The sequence below is a fragment of the Piliocolobus tephrosceles genome, chromosome 9, assembly GCF_002776525.5.
Source record: "Piliocolobus tephrosceles isolate RC106 chromosome 9, ASM277652v3, whole genome shotgun sequence".
NCBI lineage: Eukaryota > Metazoa > Chordata > Mammalia > Primates > Cercopithecidae > Piliocolobus > Piliocolobus tephrosceles.
Genome location: NC_045442.1, coordinates 118,264,285 through 118,290,660, shown reverse-complemented (window position 1 = coordinate 118,290,660; position 26,376 = coordinate 118,264,285). Strand labels below are relative to the sequence as shown.

General features: G+C 42.9%; 1 protein-coding gene and 1 pseudogene across 5 annotated transcripts in view; one reads left to right on the top strand and one right to left on the bottom strand.

Annotated features, from left to right (window-relative positions):
• OPTN (optineurin) overlaps positions 1 to 21,101 on the top strand; it is a 36,839-nt gene extending 15,738 nt beyond the window's left edge. For 4 of the 5 annotated variants that reach the window (XM_023223178.2, XM_023223174.2, XM_023223173.2 and 1 more), the window contains 9 exons: positions 2,192 to 2,326; positions 5,778 to 5,880; positions 7,669 to 7,784; positions 9,086 to 9,235; positions 9,611 to 9,704; positions 11,155 to 11,313; positions 16,054 to 16,184; positions 17,503 to 17,582; positions 20,924 to 21,101. In XM_023223178.2, coding sequence (XP_023078946.1) covers positions 2,192 to 2,326; positions 5,778 to 5,880; positions 7,669 to 7,784; positions 9,086 to 9,235; positions 9,611 to 9,704; positions 11,155 to 11,313; positions 16,054 to 16,184; positions 17,503 to 17,582; positions 20,924 to 21,045 — 1,090 coding nt within the window. In that variant the 3' untranslated portion in view covers positions 21,046 to 21,101. The remainder of the gene's footprint in view (positions 1 to 2,191; positions 2,327 to 5,777; positions 5,881 to 7,668; positions 7,785 to 9,085; positions 9,236 to 9,610; positions 9,705 to 11,154; positions 11,314 to 16,053; positions 16,185 to 17,502; positions 17,583 to 20,923) is intronic. The other variant, XM_023223179.1, reaches the window with a different exon arrangement.
• A 2,598-nt stretch (positions 21,102 to 23,699) lies between these two features.
• The window catches only part of LOC111549957, an 18,604-nt pseudogene continuing 15,927 nt past the window's right edge, over positions 23,700 to 26,376 (bottom strand).

The following is a 26,376-nucleotide window of genomic DNA, read 5'->3' as shown; positions in this document are numbered from 1 at the left end:
CCTTTCAAGAATATTTGGTTTGAATGCTATTTAATGCTGCAGCTCAAACTGACAGAGATTAAAAACTGTTTGGTTCCTGTTTGGCTCACCCTGACTGTTCTGTTCTAGTGGTGTCTCACCTCCAGCAGACGAAAAGTGAAAGCAAACTGGTTCTCAGTCAAACCAATGAGACATGTTTGCTCATTGATTCCCCAATGCCATTTGACCCAGACCAGCCTGCCCAGCTTCCATAAGTGAAATATTTTCATTTTCTTTTCCCTGCTACTCCCCAGTTATAAGCTGGCATGACCAATACTGGAACATCTTTTGTAACAATGACCGATAGCACTCTCAGTCACTGTGGTTGTCGCCTGAAAGGACCCAGATTTCTTATCTGTGGAGTCTCAAGTGTACCTGTCCCACGTAGATGTGAGGAAACACATGTCTTAAATAGTGGCAGGCCTGGGTCGCCTGAAAGGACCCAGATTTCTTATCTGTGGAGTCTCGAGTGTACCTGTCCCACGTAGATGTGAGGAAACACATGTCTTAAATAGTGGCAGGGCCTTGGGGAGGGAGGCAGACCTAGAACTGAGTGCCTGAACCTCTTGGCTCTTGCAAGCAGTGCTCACCAAGGAGACTGCTAGCTTGCCTTCTGCAAGCTGCTTACTCCTGTGATCATCTATTCAAGAGACGATTGTCTGAAAAGATCTCTGAGGATCTCTTATCTCATAGTTTTTGTTTGTTTGTTTGTTTGTTTGTTTGTTTGTTTGTTTTGAGATGGAGTTTCACTCTGCCACCCAGGCTGGAGTGCAGTGGTGCGATCTTAACTCACTGCAACATCCGCCTCCCGGGTACAAGCGATTCTTCTGCCTCAGCCTTCCGAGTACCTGGGACTCCAGGTGCCTGCCACCATGCCCAGCTAACTTTTTATGTTTTTAATAGAGACAGGGTTTCACCATGTTGACCAGGCTGGTCTCAAACTCCTGACCTCAAGTGATCCGCCTGTCTCAACCTCCCAAAGTACTGGATTTACAGGCGTGAGCCACTGCGCCTGGCCATCTGATAGATTTTTAAAACCTTCTTTGTATAACTTGATGAATGTGCATATAGAATGACTTCCAAAATGTGAAAAAAAATTGTCTTCCATTATGTTTCTAAGCCCTTGTATAAGGAAGAAAGTAAGTATTAGATAATATTCTTTCGTCAGAGTAATTGGCATAAACGAAAGTAATTCCCTTTTTTGGTTAAAAATTCTTCACGTTTCCCCCAAATTGCTTTTTTAATATTCAAAGACATTCCTGGAAGTAGTGGCAAATAAAAAAGTCCTGGTTGAAATTTCAAAGCCACTTCCTTATCATTCCTATCCAGATGCATAGACCACTTCCTCTTTAAGCCACAGGGCTATTTTAAAAATAACAGTTCTGTGCCATTTGTGAGTATCGTAATTACTCTGAGATTGATTTCCAGGTTTGGAGTTGGAGCTTTGGAGTCCTGGAAACTGGGATTTAATTCTGGCTGTTTATTAGCTATGTGAACCCGAGTCAGTGACTCAAAGAGTAGCTGCTGTTAGCATCATCATAGTCATCCCTCATGTTTTGTAACAGTGATCATGATTTTGTCTGTCACTGATGTGTCTCTTGATTTAGTCAGATTTTGAAATTGAGAAAAATACTTGATGTATCAACAGCGCCTCCATTTCTCTGCTCTCATTATTTGAAACCACAAGTGAAAGAGGTTTTCTCCCCTTGACTTAAGCTGTGATGGTCTCTGTTAACTTGGAGAAAGGCCAATGGTCTGTACAGTGAGCCTTTATTTTTTGTCTGACTGCAGTCCCCTTTGAGACTAGATCTCTGGAAGGCTTGCCACCTTCAGCCACGGCTGCTTCTGCTGAACTGTTCTGTGGGTTTTGTGATCTGGTGTCAGGTACACAGTGACTGTTTGGAGAAAGTGGGTGTGTGCAGTGTAAGGCTGGCCTCTCCAGAGCCTCACTGAGTCTCCACACCTTCCCCAGGAAGCATGGAGGAGCTTGGCACTGGGGTCCCAGGACCAGCTGTGCTCGTTCACTAGTTGAGAATTAGTTGGAGAATATTCTGGAAAGCAGTTCCTTTAAGCTGGTCCCAGTTATATTGGGTTACTCTCTTCTTAGGCTTTGGTATTTTTCTGATGAAAACCTTTTAACCTTTATACGGACCGTGGCATTGTCTAAATATAGGAGCAGATCTGCAGAGGGGGCCAAGAATTACTTGGAACATGAGGAGTTAACTGTGAGCCAGCTCCTGCTGTGCCTAAGGGAAGGGAATCAGAAGGTGGAGAGACTTGAAATTGCACTCAAGGAGGCCAAAGAAAGGTATGAAATCAGTTAACTTGAAATATGTGTTTTTTTAAAACAGCTTTACTGAAGTATAATTAAGATACCATACAGTTCACCCATTTAAAGTATACATTTCAGTGTTTTTTAGAATATTCCCAGGATTGTGCGACTACTGTTACTACAATATAATTTTAGAACATTTTCTCCCCCAAATGGCACTCACTGTTTGCTCCTCCAAGCAATGTGCTTTCTATCTCTATAGACTTGGCCATTCTGGACATTTCATATAAATGGAATTATACAGTCTGTGGTCTGTTGTGACTGGCTTCTTTCACTTAGCATAATGTTTTTGAGGTTTGTCTACAATGTAGCATGTATCAGTACTTCCTTTTCCTTGCTGAATAACCTTCCATTGTCCATATATACAACATTTTGTTTTTTTTTTTTTTTTGAGAGACGGAGTCTCGCTCTGTCACCCAGGCTGGAGTGCTGTGGCCGGATCTCAGCTCACTGCAAGCTCCGCCTCCCAGGTTCACGCCATTCTCCTGCCTCAGCCTCCCGGGTAGCTGGGACTACAGGCGCCCGCCACCTCGCCTGGCTAGTTTTTTGTATTTTTTAGTAGAGACGGGGTTTCACCGTGTTAGCCAGGATGGTCTGGATCTCCTGACCTCGTGATCCGCCCATCTCGGCCTCCCAAAGTGCTGGGATTACAGGCTTGAGCCACCGCTCCCGGCCAACATTTTGTTAATTCATTCATCAGTTGATAAACATTAGGGTTGTTGCCACTTTTTACCTATTATGAATAATGCTGCTATGAACATTGTGTACAGGTTTTTGCTTGGACCTGTGTTTTTAATTCTCTGGGGTATATCGTTACGGGTGGAATTGCTGGGTCATATGGTACCTCTATTTCATATTCTAAGGAACCAGCAAATCATTTTCCAAAGCAGCTGTGCCATTTCGCATTCCCACCAGCAGTATGTGAGCATTCACTTTCTCCACGTCCGTACCAGCGCTTGTTTCTTACTGTCTTTCACGTTGACTTCAGCCATCCTAGTGGACGTGAATTGGTATCTCATGGTTCTGATTTGTATTTCCCTAGTGACAGTGATGTTGAGCATCTTTTCATGTTGACCGTTTGTTTGCTTTGGTGAAAAGTCTATTCAGAGCCTTTGCCCATTTTAAAAAATTCGGTTATTTGTCTTTTTATGTGGAATTATAGGAGTTCATTTTACATGCTGGATACAAGTCCCTTATTAAATATACGATCTGCAACTATTTTCTCCCATTCTGTGGATCATCTTTTCACTTGATGTTATCATTTGCAGCACCTTTGTTTTTACTTTGATGTAATACAGTTTATCTCCTTTTTCTTTTGTCACCTGTGCTTTTGATGTCCCATCTGAGAAACTGTTGCCTAACCCAAGGTCCCAAGGATTTACTCCTATATTTTCTCTTAAGAATTTTGTAGTTTTGGCCAGGCACGGTGGCTCACGCCTCTAATCCCAGCACTCTGGGAGGCCGAGCGGGCGGATCACAAGGTCAGGAGATCAAGGCCATCCTAACACGGTGGAACCCCATCTCTAATAAAAAAATACAAAAAGCTAGCCATGCGAGGTGGCGGGCGCCTGTAGTCCCAGCTACTCGGGAGGCTGAGGCAGGAGAATGGCATGAACCCGGGAGGCGGAACTTGCAGTAGTCAGAGATCGCGCCACTGCATTTCAGCCTGGGAGACAGAGCTAGACTCTGTCTCAAAAAAAAAAAAAGAATTTTGTAGTTTTATCTCTGACATTTAAGCCTGTGGTCCATTTTGAGTTTGTTTCCATGTATGTTGTGATATAGGAGTCCAACTTCATTAGACTCTCAGTTCTGTTTCATTGATCTATATGTCTGTCCTTATGCCAGCACCACAATATCTTGAGTACTATAGCTTTGTAGTAAGTTTTGAAATCAGGAAGTGTATTAGCCCATTTTCATACTGCTATAAAGAACCGCCTGAGACTGGGTAATTTATAAAAGAAAGAGGTTTAACTGACTCACAGTTCAGCATGGCTGGGGAGGCCTTGGGAAACTTACAATCCTGGCAGAAGGCGAAGGGGAAGCAAGGCACCTGCTTCACAAGGCGGCAGGAAGGAGAAGGAACACAGGAGGCCCCACCACACATTTATAAAACCCTCAGATCTTGTGAGAACTCACTCACCATCACGAGAGCAGCATGGGGGACCCTGCCCCCATGAGTCAGTTACCTCCTTCTGGTCTCTCCCTTGACACGTGGGGATTATGGAGATTACAATTCAAGATGAGATCTGGGTGGGGACACACAGCCTAACCATATGAGGAAGGGTGTGCCTTCCAACTTTGTTCTTTTTAAAGACTGTTGGCTCTTCTGGGTTCTTTGCTGTTCCATAAGAATTTTAGGATCAGCTTGTTAATTTGTGAAAAAAGCCAGCTGGGGTCTTACTAGGGATTGCATTGTATCCCCAAATCATCTGGGGAGAATTGCCATCTTCAGGATTGTGTCATCTGCACAGATAGACTTGCTTCTTCTTTTCCAGTATGAATGCCTTTTATTTCTTTTTCTTGCCTGATTATCCTGTCAAAACCAAAAAAAAAAAAAGTATTAACTAGAAATGGAGAGAGCGGGCATCCTTGTCTTCTTCCTAATCTTAGGGGGAAAGCTAAGGCCCCACCTTTGTCATCACTTTCAGAGGTTCCTGGTGTCACTCATGCTTGAGTGTCCTGGAGTTCCCACAATGTGAATCTGCTTCTTGGCTGTCCCTACTGTTGGCTCAAAGGTTGGCCTTCTTGGGCTGGTAAGGCCCCACTCAGACCTATTCCTACTTTCCATTCCATATTTTCCTACTATGATTTCCTCTCCCTTTTTCTTTGGTCCTGTAGGCACATGGTTTTTTGAAAGTCCTTTTAGTAGAGTTTGAGCTGGGAAAAAAATTATATGCATACATTCAACCCATTATCTTTAACCACAGTCTCTCTTGTTTCGTTTGGATTGGGATGGCTTTCCTGTGGTTATGATTTGGTGTTAAGAATGGTGTTAACTTTTTTTGTTGTTGTTTATTCGGTGACTTTTAAACTTAGCTGTGTCCTAAAAGGAAAAGTCTTTCCTTCTCTACTGAATTCTTATAAATGAGATACCATGTTCATGGAAAACACATGCATCCACATGTGTAAACACACACAAAAACAATTTCAAAAACATTGCTGCATAGTACAGTTTCATGAAAACAGATGGTGTTCAAGATAAGTTACACTTGCCTTTTACCTCTGTGTGTATTCATCTGTGAATCAATTCTAGTCAATTTTAGGATGAAAAATAAAACTAATGCTAATATAGTGAATGTGTAGAGATTTTGAAAACCCCTGATCCTTTATCCCAGTTGTAAACAATGTTCTTTTTAGTGCTTCTGTAATGGCTATTTCTCTTAAAGCCAAAGAGAAAGTAACTTTTCTACCTTCTGTGATTTTCCAGAGTTTCCGATTTTGAAAAGAAAGCAAGTAATCGCTCTGAGATTGAAACCCAGACAGAGGGGAGCACAGAGAAAGAGAACGAGGAAGAGAAAGGCCCGGAGACTGTGAGTCCTAAGATTCCACGGCCACTGTCACCCCCACACACACGCGAGTAGTCCAGCCACTGAATTAGAATCTCGTGATGTGTTATTTGCTTTAGAAATATAGAAATCATGTTGATGTTGAATATTATCTATCTATTCCTTTTATATTTCCTTGTCCTGGTCTGTGTCAATTATAGCAAGATGTATTTCTTTTTTTTGTTTTGTTTTTGTTTTGAGAAAGAGTCTCACTCTGTCACCAGGCTGGAGCTCACTGTAACCTCCACCTCTCGGGTCCAAGCAGTTCTCCTGCCTCAGCCTCCCGACTAGCTGGGATTACAGGCACCCGCCACCATACCCGGCTAATTTTCGTATTTTTAATAGAGACAGGGTTTCACTATGTTGGCCAGGATGGTCTCGATCTGTTGACCTCGTGATCCTCCCACCTCAGCCTCACAGAGTGCTGGGATTACAGACGTGAGCCACTGCACCTGGCTGTGAGATGTATTTCTATCAGTATTCTACAAAACCATTTCCTATGTCTCTTCTTGACTGATTTCTTCTCCTCAGTCCTTCAATGGAGAAGCCTACTGTATGAAAAAGGAATTTTGTCCACTTTATAATGAGATAATTTGAGGATGTGACTCAGAAATTTGAGGGAGAATTGAAAGATTTGGGTTCTATCCCTTTACTGGTTTGAATAAAGTAGTTCGAAAGAGAAAGGTTCAGTGTTGTCTTGTTCAGTATTGTCTGGTAATTGAGAGGTGCCTTTGAGTCTGCAGAGAGTCTTCAGCTTAGGGAAGTTAATGAAGCCGTGAAGGTTGATGGCCATAGTGGCCCACGTGAAAGGCATTTACATAAAATACTCACTTCAGGTAATTAATTTATTCAACAAATATGTACGTTGAATGCCTACCATATGCCAGGAGATTGAGACCTTACTGTTGAAAGGAGAGAGAATATTTAGAAAACAGATGAAGAGACCACCAGTGAATAAAGTTCTCTGTTTGACTAAAACTAATTCAGCAGCCAGTAGCAGGGAAGTGTGGTCTTTCAAGGCATCAGAAACTCATTTACAAAAATTATAGAGCTTCCAGGAAAAAGGCTGCACAACAAAAATAGTTAAGTAAACTAGAAATATACACTGAGAAGGGAGTATGGGGGCAAGTTGTTAGCTGGATAGATAGGACTGTGCTTTGACACCTCTGTGGTCTGTGATCTCTGAACCTGGAATAGGGTTTTTTTTTTTGGAAACGGAGTCTTGCTCTGTCGCCCAGGCTGGAGTGCCATGGCGCGATCTCAGCTCACTGCAAGCTCTGCCTTCCAGGTTCACACCATTCTCCTGCCTCAGCCTCCCGAGTAGCTGGGACTACAGGTGCCCACCACCACGCCCGGCTAATTTTTTGTATTTTTAGTAGAGACGGGGTTTCACCGTGTTAGCCAGGATGGTCTCAATCTCCTGACCTTGTGATCCACCCGCCTCGGCCTCCCAAAGTGCTGGGATTACAGGCGTGAGCCACCGCGCCTGGCCAGGGTTCATTTTAATAGCGGTAAAGTCATTATCACAGTGCATCCAAATTGATTAATTCATGCTTTGTTAGGAAACAGAAGTTACCCAAAGCTTAGCAAACTAAGTACCAAGTATCCAAAACATTCTTTTCCTACACGATGTTTGGGGTATTGCCAAAGTTGAATCAGTTCACCAGCCAGGCTTAATTGGCTGCTAATGGCTCAGACTGTTTTCTCCCAAAGAGGTTTGTTTAATCTCTGATGATAATTGTCTACATATGTTTGGGATTTCCCGTATGATAGGTTGGAAGCGAAGTGGAAGCATTGAACCTTCAGGTGACGTCTCTGTTTAAGGAGCTTCAAGAGGCTCATACAAAACTCAGTGAAGCCGAGCTAATGAAGAAGAGACTTCAAGAAAAGTAAGAATGCAAGAGCAATTTTATCCTCCTTTGAAATATACATTTTTACAAAGTATACTACTATATAAAAACATAGGTTTTTTTACTATGTTATAACTAAAAGAAAAACGGACACCCAATTAAAATACGAATTCAGAAAATACTAATGTTCCAGTTAATGTGTGAACATGAAATACTTGTAATATGAGGGGATGGGGACTGGAGAACTTTAATTCTACCTCTTAGGGGTATTTGTTAAATGTAGGAGCCTGTGTGAGATCTCTACAAAGCTGTGAGCTAATTTTCCTGTTTTTGACTTAAGCCAAGGACAGTGATGTGAATAAGCATAAAGAAAGATGAAAAGAGCATAAAGATCTTGAGTGACATTTATTTATTTGGAAAAAGGTCAATTTCAATTCATCATTTCAATCAGTTAATTATTTCAGGCTAACATGTAGATTGAGAGTTTGGCATTTGCTTGTTTCTCTTGATGTAAGAAGTTACCCAAAACTTAGCAAACCTAAGTTGATGTTGTTCAATTGGATTCATTGGCAAACATGTTTCTAGCCCAATACGGAGGTGTGTGTGTTTTCTTGAGGTTATAATTCCCAACACTCTGTAGTATTATGGTAACGTGGCAGCTACAACTAAGGACTTTGGACAAACAGACCTAGATTTGACATGTGGGTCTATAACTTATTTGTGTTGGGCAAGGTATTTATTTCACTTCTCTGAGCCTGTCTTGTCATTTGGAAATTGTGTGTTCTAATTTCTTCTATATACATTGTGTTAAATGGTATGTCTAATGTGCTGGGCATTAATGCTTTGTGCGTAGCTGTCATTTATTTGTATTATATTGAAATTCTCCTTCCGATCTTTAAGAAGACTTAGGGGAACTTCCTTTTTCCCTTATTCAATCTTTGTCAGAAACTAAAGTCTTTGCAATGGACAGAACCTGTAACTTTTTTTTTTAATATAAAAGATATCTATGCATCACTACATGAGAAGCACCTTTAGCTAATTACTACTGTGGTCCATGTTTAAATACTGAAGATGTATCTGTATGACTAGTTAAAACAATTATTCAAAGAGGACAGTACTGCGTGTCAGCTTAGATCTGTACTTTTTGATGTTTAGGCGTAAGGGTTCAGAAATATGGCCAGGTCTAGTAAAGAAGCAAGGAGGATTATGTATTTTATTTTGCATTCATAAACCCCACAGCCCTAAAATTCTTGTATTGTACATAACCTTGGGATTTGTTTAAAAGCCACTGAGTCAGAAAGGAGCATTGTTTATCCTCATGAAACCTTGACCTTTCTTAGGTGTCAGGCCCTTGAAAGGAAAAATTCTGCAACTCCATCAGAGTTGAATGAAAAGCAAGAGCTTGTTTATACTAACAAAAAGTTAGAGCTACAAGTGGAAAGCATGCTCTCAGAAATCAAAATGGAACAGGCTAAAACGGAGGATGAAAAGTGAGTATGCCGAGTCAGAAGGGCGGCGATGGGGCAGAGGAGGGAGGATCGCCTTTTTATACGGATTGGAATTCGGATTTGAGAATCAATTTTTAAAAATTTCTTTTTCATTTATCTGAAGGAGTCCTAGGAGACTTCTCAGAGGGGATAAAGCTTAAAAGTTTTGTCATAATAAAATCATGCTGATTGTTTGCACTCTGTCTTGATTTTTCAGAAAATATTTTTTTTGAGAGTAAGAAATGCTAGTAGATGGTGGGATGATAAAGGGAGGCGAGAAGATTTTTCTACTTGAGTGTTCAGAAGGTTGGGAGGCAAAACTATACGTTTCTGTGACATTTTCCTCAGGATTCCATTTTTTAATATCTTTTTTAATAGGTCCAAATTAGCCATGCTACAGTTGACACACAACAAGCTTCTTCAAGAACATAATCATGCATTGAAAACGATTGAGGAGCTAACAAGAAAAGAGGTATTCACTGAAAAAAGTTACTTCCATAGCCTAGTAATGAACAGAAACTGTTGAAGATTTTGTATGTAAAATACTTGCATGAATCCTTCACTAAGTCTGGTTTCAAAGGTTGTTTTCCAGTGTATCATTATTTCTTGCATCTAGGGCTTATACCTTCTGATGTTCCACTTATGTGTAATGTGCTTCTGTGTACAAAGACAGTGTTAACGTCCTATGGTCAGGGATTAAGCACTTAGTGTTTCTAAGGGTAGGTTTGCAGGAGAGCTAAGAGCATGGGCTCCTCTGGGTAGGAAGGGCCATCTGTTTTGTGGAACTATGCAAGGCCAGCATGCCTGCTGTCAGTAAATTTGGGACCCTGGAATCATCAGCCTGCAGTTTAAATTCATAATAGTGGGCCAGGTGTGGTAGCTCATGCCTGTTATCCCGGCACTTTGGGAGGCCAAGGCTGGGGGATCATTTGAACCCAGGAGTCTGAGACCAGCCTGGGCAACAGGGAGGCCCTATCTCTACAAAAAATAGAGTTAACCAAGTGTGATGTTCGTGCCTGTGGTCCCAGCTCCTTGGGAGGCTGAGGCAGGAGGATCACTTGAGCCTAGGAGGTCAAGGCTGCAGTGAGCTGTGATCACGCAACTGTCCTCCAGCCTTTGGGACAGAGTGAGAACCTGTCTCTAAAAAAAGAAAAAAATTAAATAAATAAATTAGTAATAATGCCAGCATGGTGTGATAGTTTAGAGATCACAGAAGCTTGTGAATTAGAAGGAATCTCTGAATTTTTAGCCTTGTAAATATACTCTTTGTTTTTCATTTATTTTATTTTAGAGAGGGAGTTTTGCCATGTTGCCCAGAATGGTTTTGAACTCCTGAGCTTAGGCAATCCACGTGCCTCAGCCTCCCAAAGTGCTGGAATTACGGGTGTGAGCCATCATGCCCAGCAGTTTGTCACTTATTTATTTAATAGGGTAGTGTTCCTCTCTTTGACCTAATAATTTTAAATTTAAAACATGTTTCTTCTTTTCCACTGACTTCAGGCAGAAAGAGTAACAAGTGGAAAAATAACAGTATCAACAAGTCACAGCCTTATCAAGATTGGAGTTTGTTACTGTATCCCTGATTTCAGTGTTATCTTCTTGGTTTAGGAACTCATTATTTGTAAGCCACAACTTAAGTACAACTTTCTGAATAAGTTAGCATTGCTGATTAACAGACTCGTTAGAGCTGATACTTTTTTTTTTTTTTTTTTTCCTGTAGAGACAGATCTTACTATGTTGCCCAGGCTTGTCTCACACACCTAGGCTCAAAGATCCTCCCACTCCAGCCTCTCAATTCCAGGCATAAGCCACGACACCCGGCCAGAGCTGATAATTTAAAAAAATAAACCTTTTTCTAATATTTTACTGAAATAGGCAGAATTATTTCAAAACCATTCCTAGAATCAATGTTTCTTTTTCAGTCAGAAAAAGTGGACAGGGCAGTGCTAAAGGAACTGAGTGAAAAACTGGAACTGGCAGAGAAGGCTCTGGCTTCCAAACAGCTGCAAATGGATGAGATGAAGCAAACTATCGCCGAGCAGGAGGAGGACCTGGAAACCATGACTGTCCTCAGGGCTCAGGTGAGGCACCTTCTGAAACCCCAGCTGAGCGAGGCCAGCCCTGACTGTATTCTCGCATGGGAAAGCGATGGTGTTTAGAATGTTTATCATTTTCTATTTTTTATTTTTTTCACCCATGAATGTATTAAAACTTTAAAATGGAAACATTTGGAAAGTGTTCAGTGGATCTTACCCATTCTGCATTTAGTAGGTAGTCAGTTGGATTCTTTCCAGTCTGTGGCATTATGATTGATGTTGCGAAGACATTCCTGTGCATGTTGCTCTGTTCACATGTGGATATTTTATATTTCTGTTGGCTACACACCTAGGAGTGGAGTCACTGGATCATAGGCTCTGCATGTTATTCACCTTTTTTTTTTTTTTTTGAGGCGGAGTTTCACTCTTGTTGCCCAGGCTGGAGTGCAATGGCATGATCTCGGCTCACCGCAACCTCCGGCTCCCAGGTTCAAGCGATTCTCCTGCCTCAGCCTCTCTAGTAGCTGGGATTATAGGCATGTGCCACCAGGCCCAGCTAATTTTGTGTTTTTAGTAGAGAGGGGGGTTTCTCCATGTTGGTCAGGCTGGTCTCGAACTCCTGACCTCAGGTGATCCACCCGCCTCGGCCTCCCAAAGTGCTGGGATTACAGACGCGAGCCACTGTGCCCGGCCTTGTCATTCACTTTTAACAGGTAATGCCAAACCATTTCCCAAAGTGACTGGGCCAGTTTTCACTCCCATCGACAGAGTTTTCATGGCTCTGCATCTTACCAACACTTCTATTATCAGTCGTTTTCCTTTAACCACTCTGGAGGGTATGTAGTGGTATCTCATTTAATTTGCATTTCCCTGATGACTAATGGGAATGAGTCCTTTTTCAAGTGTTTTTGGCCTTCGAGGTATCCTCTTTTGTGAAGTGCCTGATCAAGCCTGCCTTTTTTTTTTTTTTTGGTTCAGTTTTTGAGACAGAGTCTTGCTCTGTCGCCCAGGCTGAAGTGCAGTGGTGTGATCTCGGCTTGCTGCAACCTCTGCCTCCTGGATTCAGGCGATTCTCCTGCCTCAGCCTCCCATGTAGCTGGGACTACAGGCACGTGCCAATATTCCCGGCTAATTTTTATATTTTTAATAGAGATGGGGTTTCACCACGTTGGCTAGGCTGGTCTCAAACTCCCGACCTCAGGTGATCTGCCCACTTCCACCTCCCAGAGTGCTGGGATTACAGGCGTGAGCCACTGCGCCTGGCCTGGCTTTTTAAAAAAATGTAATGACTTCTGTGTATACTGCACATATAAGCCCTTGTCAGTTATTTTTGCCTTTTCACTCTCCTGAAGGTGTTCTTTGAGGAACAAAAGTTCTTAGTTTTAAGGTAGTCCAGTATATCAGCCTTCTCATTTATGATTAGTACTTTTTGTGTCCTGTTTAAGAAACTTTTATTACTCTAAGGCCAGGAAGATACTCCCTCTGTTGTCTTCTAAAAAATTTGTTGTTTTACCTTTTACATTAAGATGTACAGGCCGGGCGCGGTGGCTCAAGCCTGTAATCCCAGCACTTTGGGAGGCCGAGACGGGTGGATCACGAGGTCAGGAGATCCAGACCATCCTGGCTAACACGGTGAAACCCCGTCTCTACTAAAAAATACAAAAAACTAGCCGGGCGAGGTGGCGGGCGCCTGTAGTCCCAGCTACTCCGGAGGCTGAGGCAGGAGAATGGCGTAAAACCCAGGAGGCGGAGCTTGCAGTGAGCTGAGATCCGGCCACTGCACTCCAGCCTGGGCGACAGAGCGAGACTCCGTCTCAAAAAAAAAAAAAAAAAAAGATGTACAAACCATTTGAAATTGGCTCTTGTGTATAGAAAGTGAGGTAAGGGTAAATATTTATTTTTTTCCTATATGAATATCCAGTTAACTTGGAAGCATTTAAGCCATCTTTTCTTAAGTGCTCTGCTGCCCTCTTCATCATAACTTGTGTCGGCATGTGCATGAGTCTGTTTCTGGATTGTGTTCTATTTTATTGATCTACTGATATATCTTTGGTACCATGCTGTCTTATTATAAAGCATCAAACTTTTTTTTTTTTTTTTTTTTTTTTGAGACAGAGTCTAGCTCTGTCACCAGGCTGGAGTGCAGTGGTGCGATCTCGGCTCACTCTAACCTCCACCTCCCAGGTTCAAGCCATTCTCCTGCCTCAGCCTCCCGAGTAGCTGGGACTACAGCGGTGCGCCACCACGCCCGGCTAATTTTTGTATTTTTAGTAGAGGTGGGGTTTCACCATGTTGGCCAGGATGGTCTCGAACACTTGACCTCATGATCCGCCCGCCTCAGCCTCCCAAAGTGCTGGGATTACAAGCGTGAACCACTGTGCCCTGCCAGCATCAAATTGAATGGCTGGATCATAAGTTAGGTCCATTTTCCGGTTAAATAAATATTACCAAGCTGTCTTCCAAAAATGCCTAACCAAAATTATACTCTCACCAAAAGATAAGCACTCCTATGTCCTCATATTCTTGTATTATTTTAAAAACCTTGGCCAATCTGATGAAGGTAAACATGTTATTTTTTGATATACTAATGTCAGCAGTTTGTTATTCCCTACGTATAGACTCATTATCACCAACTACCCAGAGTAGCTGACCCCTGTGAAATGCAGGCAGTTGACTGGTACTTACAGCTTTAATAGAGCCTCAGCCTGCATTCTCAGCTCTTCAGAGCATTTCCTTGCTTAGGTAACTCATGTTATGGGGTTCTTCCACTCTGCTGCGGTGCGGTCATGTATTTTCGCCCATTTTAGACATAGACATTTGTTTTCTCTTGATGGATATTCTTGCTCATTAATCCAATAACTCCTTTTTTTTTTTTTTTTTTTGAGACGGAGTCTCGCTTTGTTGCCCAGGCTGGAGTGCAGTGGCGCGATCTCAGCTCACTGCAAGCTCCGCCTCCCGGGTTCACGCCATTCTCCTGCCTCAGCCTCCCAAGTAGCTGGGACTACAGGTGCCTGCCACCACGCCCGGCTAATTTTTTGTATTTTTTTTTAGTAGAGACGGGGTTTCACCGTGTTAGCCAGGATGGTCTCGATCTCCTGACCTCGTGATCCACCCACCTTGGCCTCCCAAAGTGCTGGGATTACAGGCCTGAGCCACCGCGCTCGACCCAATAACTCCTTTTTTGAGCACTTATAATATGTCAAACACTGTTCTTACTGCCGGGGATATAGGAATAGACAAAACAAAGACTCTATTCTTACTGGCTCAAAGCTAGTAAGTGATAGAAGTGAGACTAAATTGAATTTAAGTCATACTCCGAAACACCCATGATCCGTCACTGACACTGTGAGATGCTGAACCACTCACAATTGACAGGAAATCCCTTAAAACGATCTCTTTATTACACACTTTTAAGTAACTATAGTTTTGATAGAATATTTAGATTTTTATTAATTCTACTTTTAAAATAATGGATAATAATTTATATCTCAGAACCAGCAAATTTGAAAAGCAAATTTTAAACATAGAAAGTTAAAAATTAATATTAAATTCCAATACCAATGGAACAGTTCACTCAGCTGACATCATTAAATATTAAAACACTATTGAGTGTTTCGTTATTTATACTTTTAAAACAATTATTTGATTTTTAAAACGTGTTGTTCTGTTTTGTTTTGAGGCAGGGTCGCACTGCTGTCACCCAGGCTGGAGTGCAGTCGCATGATCGTGCCTCACTGCAGCCTGAATTTCCTGGGCTCAGGGGATCCTCCTGCCTCAGCCTCCCGAGTAGCTGGAACTACAAGTGCATGCCATCATGCCCAGCTAATTTTTTGTATTTTTAGTAGAGATGAGGTTTTGCCATATTGCCCAGGCTGTCAGCCGGAGGCTTCAGTTGCTCACCATGGGGTCCCTTCCAGAGGGATGCTTGGGTGCCCTCATGTCATGGCAGCTAGCTTCCCCCAAAGCAAGTGATCCACCAGAGAGCAAGGAGTGACAGTGTCTTTTGTGACCTAGTCTCAGAAGCCATACACCATCACTTCTGTAGTATCCTAGAGGTTACACAGGTTGGCCTTATTCACTGTGAGAGGGAAACATACAAGGTGATGAATACCAAGAGGCAAGGATCACTGGAGCCATCTTAGGAGGCTGGTGACACACAGGGACGTGGATTGAATGTGGAAAAGTCCATGGGAAATGGTCTTCTGTCAGGTTCAAATGCTGATTTGGCCACTTAACAAATTTTCCCAAGATGAAGAGCCATTACGTTTGTAAAATGGGGATAGCAGTTCTATATTCTCAGGATTTTTCTTAAGGTAAAGTAAGAGAGTAAATGTAAAGCACCCAACATAGGACCTCACACATGTTTGGAATTTAATAAATGGTGTCTATTTGTGATGATTATTCTTTTAAATTTAGCTTAAGACCAGCCTTCATAAATACACCTGGCAGAATGAATAAGCCATTTATTGTATTAAGTTGATCCTGAGTTGTTTATTATCCAAAAGTCCAGATAATTTTGCTGAATTAATGGTACCTACAGTATTTAAACTACCTATATCAGTGCAGTTGCGGGATGTTGTTGTTTAAAGCACACACACAAACACAGCTTGTATCTGCTATTGGAATGTACCTGGAAAGTCATGGTCATTATACTGTTTTCGCACAGGATGATGCATCTGTGATACAGCACTACCGCCTCATGGCATAAACACTGTAGAGAAACACTGTAGAGAATGCAGATTCTCATCTGGGTACTAACTTCTGTATCTTTTTTTCCTCTAACAGATGGAAGTTTACTGTTCTGATTTTCATGCTGAAAGAGCAGCAAGAGAGAAAATTCATGAGGAAAAGGAGCAACTGGCATTGCAGCTGGCAGTTTTGCTGAAAGAGAATGATGCTTTCGAAGATGGAGGCAGGTAAGGAAAAGAGAGGAGGACCCAGCCATGTCAGCATGGCTGGAGAAGGGGTGCCTGTCCAAAGACACTCCTGATTTGAACTATAAGAATAGCTCGGCATCAGTTGAGGCTGCAATGAGCTGTGTTCGCGCCACTGCACTCCAGCCTGGGTGACAGAGCAAGTCCCCTGTCTGAAAAATAAATAATAATTGCTTCACTTATGCTTCATGTGACCATGTTCCCAACACTTAGTTTGTCTTACAGGAAAACTTGACAGAGACCTGTGGGAGCTTGATCAAGCTCCTTGCTTTTAGATAAGCAAGGATTTTGATTTTTAAAATGTTGTGTTGTTTTGTTTTGTTTTTTGAGGCAGGGTCTCACTCCTGTCACCCAGGCTGGAGTGCAGTGTTATGATCATGGTTCACTGCAGCCTCAGCTTCCTGGGCTCAGGTGATCCTCGTGCCTCAGCTTTCCGAGTAGCTGGAACTGCAAGTGCGTGCCATCATGCACTTGTAACAATAATGTCGAGTGTCCCGGTGAGCTTATCTTGCCATTGTCATGGATGAAATATTCATAGCACTTTAAATTCCTGAATATACTTTAAAAAATACTGCCAAAAATTACTTCTGACTTTTAGAAATTTATTTTGAGAAAGTTATAAAACACGGCAAAATACAGAGACTAAAATAACAGACGTTACTATGTGCTCCATCCTGCACTGACAGCTGCTTGTATTTGCTCCAAGGATTTTTTTACTAAAGGAGAAAGGGAATTGTAGATAGAGTTGAAGTCTCCTTTGTTCCCCATCCATCATTATATTCCTTTCTTCCTTTACCTTGTGCTGTTAGGAATTTGGTGGGTAGCTTCCCCATCTGTTTTATACTTTTACATATCACACACACACCCCCCCCAAATCTCATCTCAAAACCAGATAATATTGATTTCTCTGTGTTTAAGTTACAAAATGATCACTATAGGTCTTGTTCTCCAACCTAGTTTACATAATATTGTAATTTTGAGCTCTCTGTCGGTATGTGCAGATGTAATTTATTATACTTCATTGCTGTATTTTGATTCATAAGTATGCCACTTCTTTCTAATCTGTTTCCTATTGATGACAGCTGGGTTATTTCCTGATATTTTTAACCGTAATCATTTACTTTCACAACATAGTCTCCTAGTGCCAATAGTATTTAAAACTAGGATTAGTCTGGTTTTTATGAACCTTGGCAGTGTAGTTTGAGTCTTTTTTCCCCTACTTCTGCTGACTGTCTGCTCAGCGTTGTCATGTTTCGGGGTTGTAGAACATCACACGTCGTGTTGCTTTTCATCCTGGCAGGCAGTCCTTGATGGAGATGCAGAGTCGTCATGGGGCGAGAACAAGTGACCCCGACCAGCAGGCTTACCTTGTTCAAAGAGGTAAGTCCTATGTGATCCTGGCTTTCCAGGAAATAGCTATCCTATGAAAAAGATGCTTGAAGAAAACTTCCACTTCATTCTCTACAATGGATTCCAAATCAAGGCACCAAAAATACAGCACCCGTCAGTCTCATTTCTACAGCACTCCTATCTCCATCCATTACCCACCAAATCCCGACCAGACCCTTCACCCTGCCAGAGGGTGCCTGGCACAGCCACACTTCTTTTTTTTTTTTTTTTTTTTTTGAGACAGAATCTCGCTCCGCTATCCAGGCTGGAGTGCAGTGGCAAGATCTTGGCTCACTGCAACCTCTGCTTCCTGGGTTCAAGCGATTCTCCTTCCTCAGCCTCCTGAGTGGCTGGAATTACAGGTGCGTGCTGCCACACCCTGCTAATTTTTGTATTTTTAATAGAGATGGGGTTTCACCGTGTTGGCCGGGCTTGTCTCGAACTCCTGACCTCAACTGATCTGCCTGCCTCGGCCTCCCAAAGTACCGGGATTACAAGCGCAAGCCACTGTGCCCGGCCTACAGCCACACTTTTTAAACCGTGTCTCCCTCTATTCTCTTACAGATATTAGCCAGACTGAATCATCCCCTTGAACTTGTCCTAAGAGCCTGTATTTGCTTGTATTAGTGCCCTTCACATAGACGCCCTTTTATGCGTATTCCTGTCTTCCTCCCGTCTCTTTCTGGTGACTTCTTACCCCATCTTTAAAATCTATTTCAAACTCCATCTCCATGAAGTGTTTCCATTTTGAACTTCCAAAGTACTTTATTCCTCTATGTTGGTATCGATCTGCTGTTTTACAGGTGTTTTTGTGTTCTATGTAGATATTTAAGTACTTTATTTTTATTTCTATTTTTATTTTGAGACAGGGTCCTACTCTCTTGCCCAGGCTGGAGTGCAGTGGCATGGTCACGGATCACTGCAACCTCCACCTCCCGGGTTCACGCGATTCTCCTGCCTCAGCCTCCCAAGTAGCTGGGATTACAGTTGCCCGCCACCACGCCTGACTAATTTTGGTATTTTCAGTTGAGACAGAGCTTCGCCATGTTGGCCAGGCTGGTCTCGAACTCCTGACCTTAGGTGATCCACCCACCCCAGAGAGGTCTCCTAGAACAGAACGTACCTTCTCAGAGGCAGTGGCAGTGGTCTCATTTATTCAGCAGATACTTTTGAGTCCTTCAGGTTGTGCAAGAGGCTCTGCTTATGCTGGGAGTCAGACAGCAGAGGCAGCCCCGGATCCTGACCCCTATTCTCTGGCAGTGGGGTGATTAGAAAGCTCCCTGCTTTAGAAATCACGCTTTATGATTAATACATATAACTTCAGAAATGCTTCTTAAGGCTGCTGAACACAATCTCAAATATTCATACATGTTACTACATCCAAGTAATGTACTTAGAAGCAAATAAAGGTTGCCTCCAAAAACAAACATTTTGAGGGCCAAACCAAAGTCTAGGCTGAAACCAAAAAACCAAGATGGTTTGCGTTGGTCCAGAAAGATTAGAACACAGAGATGCCTGGGAACCAGAAATAATTTCCTGCAGTTTGTATGGATCCAGGACCTAGCTAGAGTCAGGGCTTATTTCAGACATGCTCTGATTGAGGCTTGAACCTCAGTACTACTCCAAAACTTGGGGAAATGACAGGGTGCATTGTTCCGTCACTCCTCCTTGTTAACTTTACGTAGATAACTCCTGTTCATTCTCAAGGACCCTCTCAAGTTAATCGGTCTCATCTAGGAGGACTTTCTGCACCAAGATCTAAACTAGGGGCCCTTCCCTTTCTCCCATGGACGCCCTTGCACCTAACACTCACCTGGCTAACACTCGTGCCTAACACCTTGCCACGCCACTGCTGCCACATCTCCTGCCTGGCTTCTCCACCACGTCTGTCTCCCAGCACACAGCAGTGTCTCTATACATCCCAGAGGACTCAAAAGTGTCTGCTGAACAAATGAGATGATTGCCTCTGCTTCTGGGAAGGTACACTCTGTTCTAGGAGACCTCTCCTGGGCTCTGTGGATTTCTTTCTCCACATTCCCTCCCTCTTTTTTTTTTTTGAGACGGAGTCTTGTTCTGTCGCCCGGACTGGAGTGCAGTGGCCAGATCTCAGCTCACTGCAAGCTCCGCCTCCCGGGTTTACGCCATTCTCCTGCCTCAGCCTCCCATGTAGCTGGGACTACAGGCGACCGCCACCTCGCCCAGCTAGTTTTTTGTACTTTTTAGTAGAGACGGGGTTTCACCATGTTAGCCAGGATGGTCTCGATTTCCTGACCTCGTGATCCACCTGTCTCGGCCTCCCAAAGTGCTGGGATTACAGGCTTGAGCCACCGCGCCCGGCCTCCCTCCCTCTTTTGCTTATATTGTCATTTATCCCTTTTCTTTGCTCAGATATCCTAGTATTTACTAGAACATGCATTGTCCTGTACCTAGAACTGAAACCATGTATTTTCACATACCTTGAAACTGGAATGCAGTTTGAATCCTAAAAGAATGCACCAATACACCTGTAATCCTGGTACATGGGAGACTGAGATGGGAGGATCAGTTGAGGCCAGGAGTTCAGAACCAGCCTGGGCAACATAGTAAGATCCCATCCCTACAAAAATTTTAAAAACTAGCCTGCTGTGGTGGCATGTGCCTGTAGTCCCAGCTATTCAGGAAGCTGAGGCAGGAGGGTCACTGGATCCCAGGAGTTAGAGGTTGCAGTGAGCTGTGATTGTGCCACTGCACTCTAGCCTGGGAGACAGAGTAAGACTCCATCTGTCAAGAAAAAAAAGAAAAGAAAAGAAAAGAAAAGAAATCCTAAAACAGGCCAGGCACAGTGGCTCATGCCAGTAATCCCAGCACTTTGGGAGGCCGAGGTGGGCGGATCATGAGGTCAGGAGTTCAAGACCAGTCTGGCCAACATGGCAAAACCCCGTCTCTACTAAAAATACAAAAATTAGCTGGGCATGGTGGCGCACACCTGTAATTCCGGCTACTCAGGAGGCCAAGGCAGGAGGATCACTTGAACCTGGGAGGCAGAGATTGCAGTGAGCCAAGATCATGCCACTGCACTCCAGCCTGGATGACAGCAAGACTCTGTCTTGAAGAAAAAAAAAAGAAATCCTAAAATAATAGGGAAGCAGGTATCATTTGGAGAGATTTTTCTGTCTATATGCATCATGATGACTTTAGTTAAAGACCAAACACCTGGGCTCATGTCCCACTACATATTGAATACAAAGTTGAACTGATATTAAAACCCACCATCTGTTCTTCAAGTGAAACAAACAAAACTGCCTGCAAAATGGAACTAATGGAATGATATTTCATTTCCTACTTACTCACAGGAGCTGAGGACAGGGACTGGCAGCAACAGCGGAATATTCCAATTCATTCCTGCCCCAAGTGTGGAGAGGTTCTGCCTGACATAGACACGCTACAGATTCATGTGATGGACTGCATCATTTAGGTGTTGATGTGTCACCTCCCCAGAACTGTTGGTAAACGTCAGATTTTTTCCTCGAAGAGTTGTCCTTCTGTGTTATTTGTTTTTCACTCAAATATTTTACCTCATTATTATTGTTTTAAAAGAAAGAAAACAGTCCGGGTGCGCTGGCTCATGCCTGTAATCCCAGCACTTTGGGAGACCGAGATGGGTGGATCACTTGGGGTCAGGAGTTTGAGACCAGCCTGGCCAACATGGTGAAACTCTGTCTCTACCAAAATTACAAAAATTAGCCGAGCGTGGTGGTGCATGCCTGTAGTCCCAGCTACTCGGGAGGTTGAGGCAGGAGAATCGCTTAAACCCAGGAAGTGGAGGTTGCAGTGAGCTGAGACGACACCACTGCACACCAGCCTGGATGACAGAGTGCAACTCCATCTCAAAGAAGAAAAAAAAAGAAAACGTACCTGTTCTACGTAGAACACCTTTGGTGGAGTTCCATCAACTTGCAAAGTAAAATCCTTACCTACCACTCTTCTGATAATAACTTTAGCATTTTTTATGTTTGGTTGATGCCAGCAGCTGCACTGCTCATGCAATTAGCTAGCATGTGACATCATGCGACAAAGTTCATGTAGTTAGATGGAAGAAACCTCACTGATTAATTTTAAGAACCTTTTAGGGATGCAGGAACAATGAAGTGGCCACAGATTACATCAAGAAAAATGTTTTTGAAGTATTTTTTTAAATGAACTATATTGTTATGTTTCTTCATTTAAAATGGATCTATTGGAGGTTATGTGTGTATGTTGTAGTTTTATTGCAGCCATAATAATTGTACCGAAGTTTTCACATAGGCACTGTGGGCCTTTACTTAATATCACAATAAGTGAAAAAATATTGGCATCGATGAAATAGACAGCATTGGCCTCACTGGATCTCTTTACCCATTCACAGTGTAAAGAAGTTACCTTCATTCTTTCATTGGACCTGCAGGCGTATGGGCTTGTACAGTAGATGATTAATTTCTAAAAAGAACAGCTGCCGGCCGGGCACGGTGGCTCAAGCCTGTAATCCCAGCACTTTGGGAGGCCAAGACGGGCGGATCACGAGGTCAGGAGATCGAGACCATCCTGGCTAATACGGTGAAACCCCGTCTCTACTACAGAATACAAAAAACCAGCCGGGCGACGAGGCGGGCGTCTGTAGTCCCAGCTACTTGGGAGGCGGAGGCAGGAGAATGGTGGGAACCCGGGAGGCGGAGCTTGCAGTGAGCTGAGATCCAGCCACTGCACTCCAGCCTGGGCGACAGAGCGAGACTCCGTCACAAAAAAAAAAAAAAAAAAAAAGAACAGCTGCCTATTTTCTTCCTAGGTTAGGTTATATCTTCATAATCACAAGAATTAGTGATTGCAAAATAAAATTTTGTTTATGAATCTTTTACATTGTTTATATATGATTAACATCATCATATGTATATTTTCTGTATTAAACTCATTTGGCTTCATTTAAGCTGAATACTTAGTCATGTATCTTTCATTAGTTCTATGAATATGAGCAAATCCCTCTACTAGAGCCCATTATGTGCTGTTTGAATTAGAAGTCATCCTTGCTGAGAAGGTGAATAGGTAGGGATTTGCTTTGTTTTGTAAGTCTACAATTTGCCAAGAGTGAATAACACTGGACCGGCTGTAAAAGTAAACAGTGTATTTATGCATTGAGATACTAAAGCATTTAAGAGAAAATTAAAAGATCTCTTTTGTTTAAATTTGTCCTAAGAATCTCTCCTAGACAAACTTGACTACACACACACACTTCAATAAGAATCAAAATAGTTCATTATATCTTCATGCCAAGAGAACACATGATACAAATTCAACAGCAATTTCAGTTCAACGAGTCCCCTATCACACCTCAGGGAGAATATTTGTTAGAGACATTTCTAAAGTAACTCTGACACTTTTACTTTTCTTTGTATTGGTTTCTAATGTAAATTTTTTCCCTTATCATCTTATACTGGAGGAAATATATTTCTATAGTGTCCTAAATAGAGAAGGAAACCAAATGGTTTCACATTTAAAGTTGTTGGACATAATCCTTTTACTTTGTTCAAGTGAAAATATCCAGCCAACCCAGCTCTGAAATACTAACATGAATGGACTTACTAAGCTTGTGACCAAATCGTTTGTTTAATAGTTGGAAGAATTACAAATGAAGGCAATTTCATGTAGCCAGTTTAAATTAAGGCTGTTGTTTCCAGCTTGGTAAATAGCTTATAAACTCTGTGCACATCTTATCTCATTTATTTAGTCTGCTATCCCTTCAAAGTCTCTGTTCTATGTGACCAGTTAACTATACCTCCTCGGAATTTTGTGTCTGTGTGTGGTAAAAATACCTAGTTGAAGATTACACTCTTAACAAGTTGATGTCTATCCTGGATGGTATTGTTAACTGTGTGCACATTGTTGTTCAGCAGATCTCAAGAACTTTTTCATCCTGCATGAATGAAACTCTCTACCCGTTGAACTGCAGCCCCCATTCTCCCCTCCCCAATCCCTGGCAACCACCACTCTCTTTTCTGCTTCTATGAGTTTCACTACTTTACATACCTCCCATAAGTGGAATTACATAGTATTTTTCCTTCTGTAACTGACTTATTTCATTTAACATAGCTCCCTCATTCAAAGCATAACTTCCTGGATGAAGGTTTCAGGCAAAAGCACCTGGGAAATCAGGCCTTTGCCACTCGTTTTCCCCTTACTACCCCCCCAGGCCCCTGGTCCCGTGCCTCCACCTGCTGAGCACCGTTCCATTTGCCGACACTCTCGTGTTATCCTGGGAAACATAAGGTAGAGGAGCCATGGGGACTCTGCTCGAGGGTGGTATAAGGTATTTGAAACCAAGCCTCTTCATTAACCCAATCCACATCACAGAGAGGCAACATGGGTGCCCCTAGCCCAGTGGCCGGGCTATTTGCTACTACAGTAATAGATTTCTTATAAACCATCAGCCTCCTGAGTAGCGGGCACTGCAGGCTATTTTTTTTTTAATTTTTTTTGTAGAAATGGGGTCTCACAATGCTTCTCAGGCTGGTCTCAAATTTCTAGGCTCAAGCAGTCCTCCCGCCTCAGCCTCCCAAAGTGCTGGGATTATTGGTGTGAGAGGAATCCCTTTCTCCCCTTGAAGATAAATCAAGCGGTGATGAACTCCCTGAGCTTTATTTGCCTAGGAAAGTCTTTATTTCTCTTTCATTTTTGAAGGACAGTTTGGACATAGTGTGTCTTACTTGGCACTTTGTCTCCTTCTGCACTGTGAATATATTATCTCACTCCCTTCTGGCCATCTGGCAAGGTTTCTGCTATGAAATCCACTGTTTTATGAAGGATCGCTTGTTCGTGACAAGTTGCTGTTTGATATTGAAATGACTCAGTGTGGATGTCTTTGGGTTCATTCTAGTTGGAGTCCTTCGGAATTCTCGAATCCGGATGTCTGTGTTCTTCCCCAGATTTGGGAAATTTTGAGCCACTATTTTTTTAAAGAAGCTTTCTGTCCCTTTTTCTATTTCTTCTTAAATTCCCATAGTGTTTATATTGGTCCACTTAATGGTGTCCCAGAAGTTCCTTAGACTTTTATCATTTTTAAATTATTTTTCCTTTTTGATCCACTGACTGGATCATTTCAGATAACCTGTCTCTGAGTTTACTCTTTCTTCTGCTTTGTCAAATCTGCTGTTGAACCCCTCTAATAAATTTCTCAATTTATTCTTCACTGCCAACATTTCTGTTTGGTTCTTTTTTATACTCTCTCTTTATTGATGCTCTGATTTTGTTCATACATCATTTTCCTGAGCTCACTGAACATCTTTTGAATTTTTTTTCAGGTTATTCATAGACCACTAGTTCTTGGGGTTAGTCTCTAGAGATTTCATTTGCCTCTTTGGGCCATATTTTCACAGGTTTCTTCATGTGTCTTGTGATTTTGTGTTGGGATCCATGTATTTGAAAAACAACTCTGTCTTCCAGTCTTCAGGGACTGGCTTCATACAGGGAAAGATCTTTACTAATCATCTTGGCTAGAGATTCCGGGATCTCGCAGACCTCTTCCATAGATCCATCCCTCCAGACCTGTGCATGCAAATGTTCGATTAGATTTGCTAGTCTCTTTTCAGAATCTGTAGCCTCTTGTTCCTTCTGGTGTCTGCCTGCAGCACTGCCTATTCCCTGGAGCTGCCACAAGCCGTCCAGCACTCCTTATCTTATTCTCAGCAGCCTCCAGGTCTCTCTCTAGAGCATTCCAGGTTCTGTCAAAACTCTAAGTTGGGCAAGATAGAACCAGTTCCCCGATAAGCCCTTAAAAGCCAGAACATTTGACACACGCCCCACTAGTCTCGTTCCCTCCACAAGGGAGACGCTGGCTGAGCCTCTTGATACAGGCTGGCTGAGCTGTATCAACCTCTATGCTGCACCATGAGTCCTGGAGCAGTAGTAGGTCAGGTCACCCAGCTCTCTCTCTTTCCCAGTGACCCCACCCCCCACCCCAGGCATCTACAGTATGCTGTGTTCTGTCAGCTCTCCAAGACAAAATAGAAACGGGTCCCTCAGACAGCCTCCCAAAAGGGCAGAATGTTGGACACACTTTGCTTTTCTCTTTTCCGCTATATAGGAGAGGCCGCCAAGATGTACTGGCCTCTGTTGGACTGCAGATCCTCTACAGCAGCAGCAAGCTGCCTCGCTCTTATTCTCAGTAGTCCCCAGGCATCTATGGTTTATCAAGCCTTTCAGTGCTCAGGACAAGAGAAACAGTCCCCTGGGAAACCCCCTGAAAAACTGGAAATTGGATTCAGGCTCCAACTCTCCCTCCCCAGGGAAAGCCAAGAGCCAGGTGTTTTCTCCCACTTGTTTCACACTGAGCTGGGGCAATGGGGATGGTGACAGAGTACATGCCAGTCCCAGTCTCCTCTTTTGTTCTGAGTGGTCCCTAGACTGGTGCCTTTTTGAGTCAGTTCCTAAATTCAGGCAAGATAGAAACGAATCCCTCAGACAGCGCCCTGAAAAGTCTGCACATTGGGCATAGGTGTTAGTCTTCTCTTTGCCTCCCCAGGAGGAGCTCAGGAGCTGGGAGCTTCCTCCTGATTTCACACTGAGCCGCAGGAGGTACTATGGCAAGGGAGTGTCACGAGTTCTCTTACATGACTGGCTTCATGCTCATCTGGAGTGGAGGAGCCTGTTAACTATTTTCTTGATTTCTCACAAAGGGAATTCATCCATGTATTGTTGAACCAGTGTCTTCGCGGCGGGGAAGGAGGGCCTGGGGCTTCCTGTTCTGCCATCTCCCTTTTGTAAATGCTGCCGATTATAT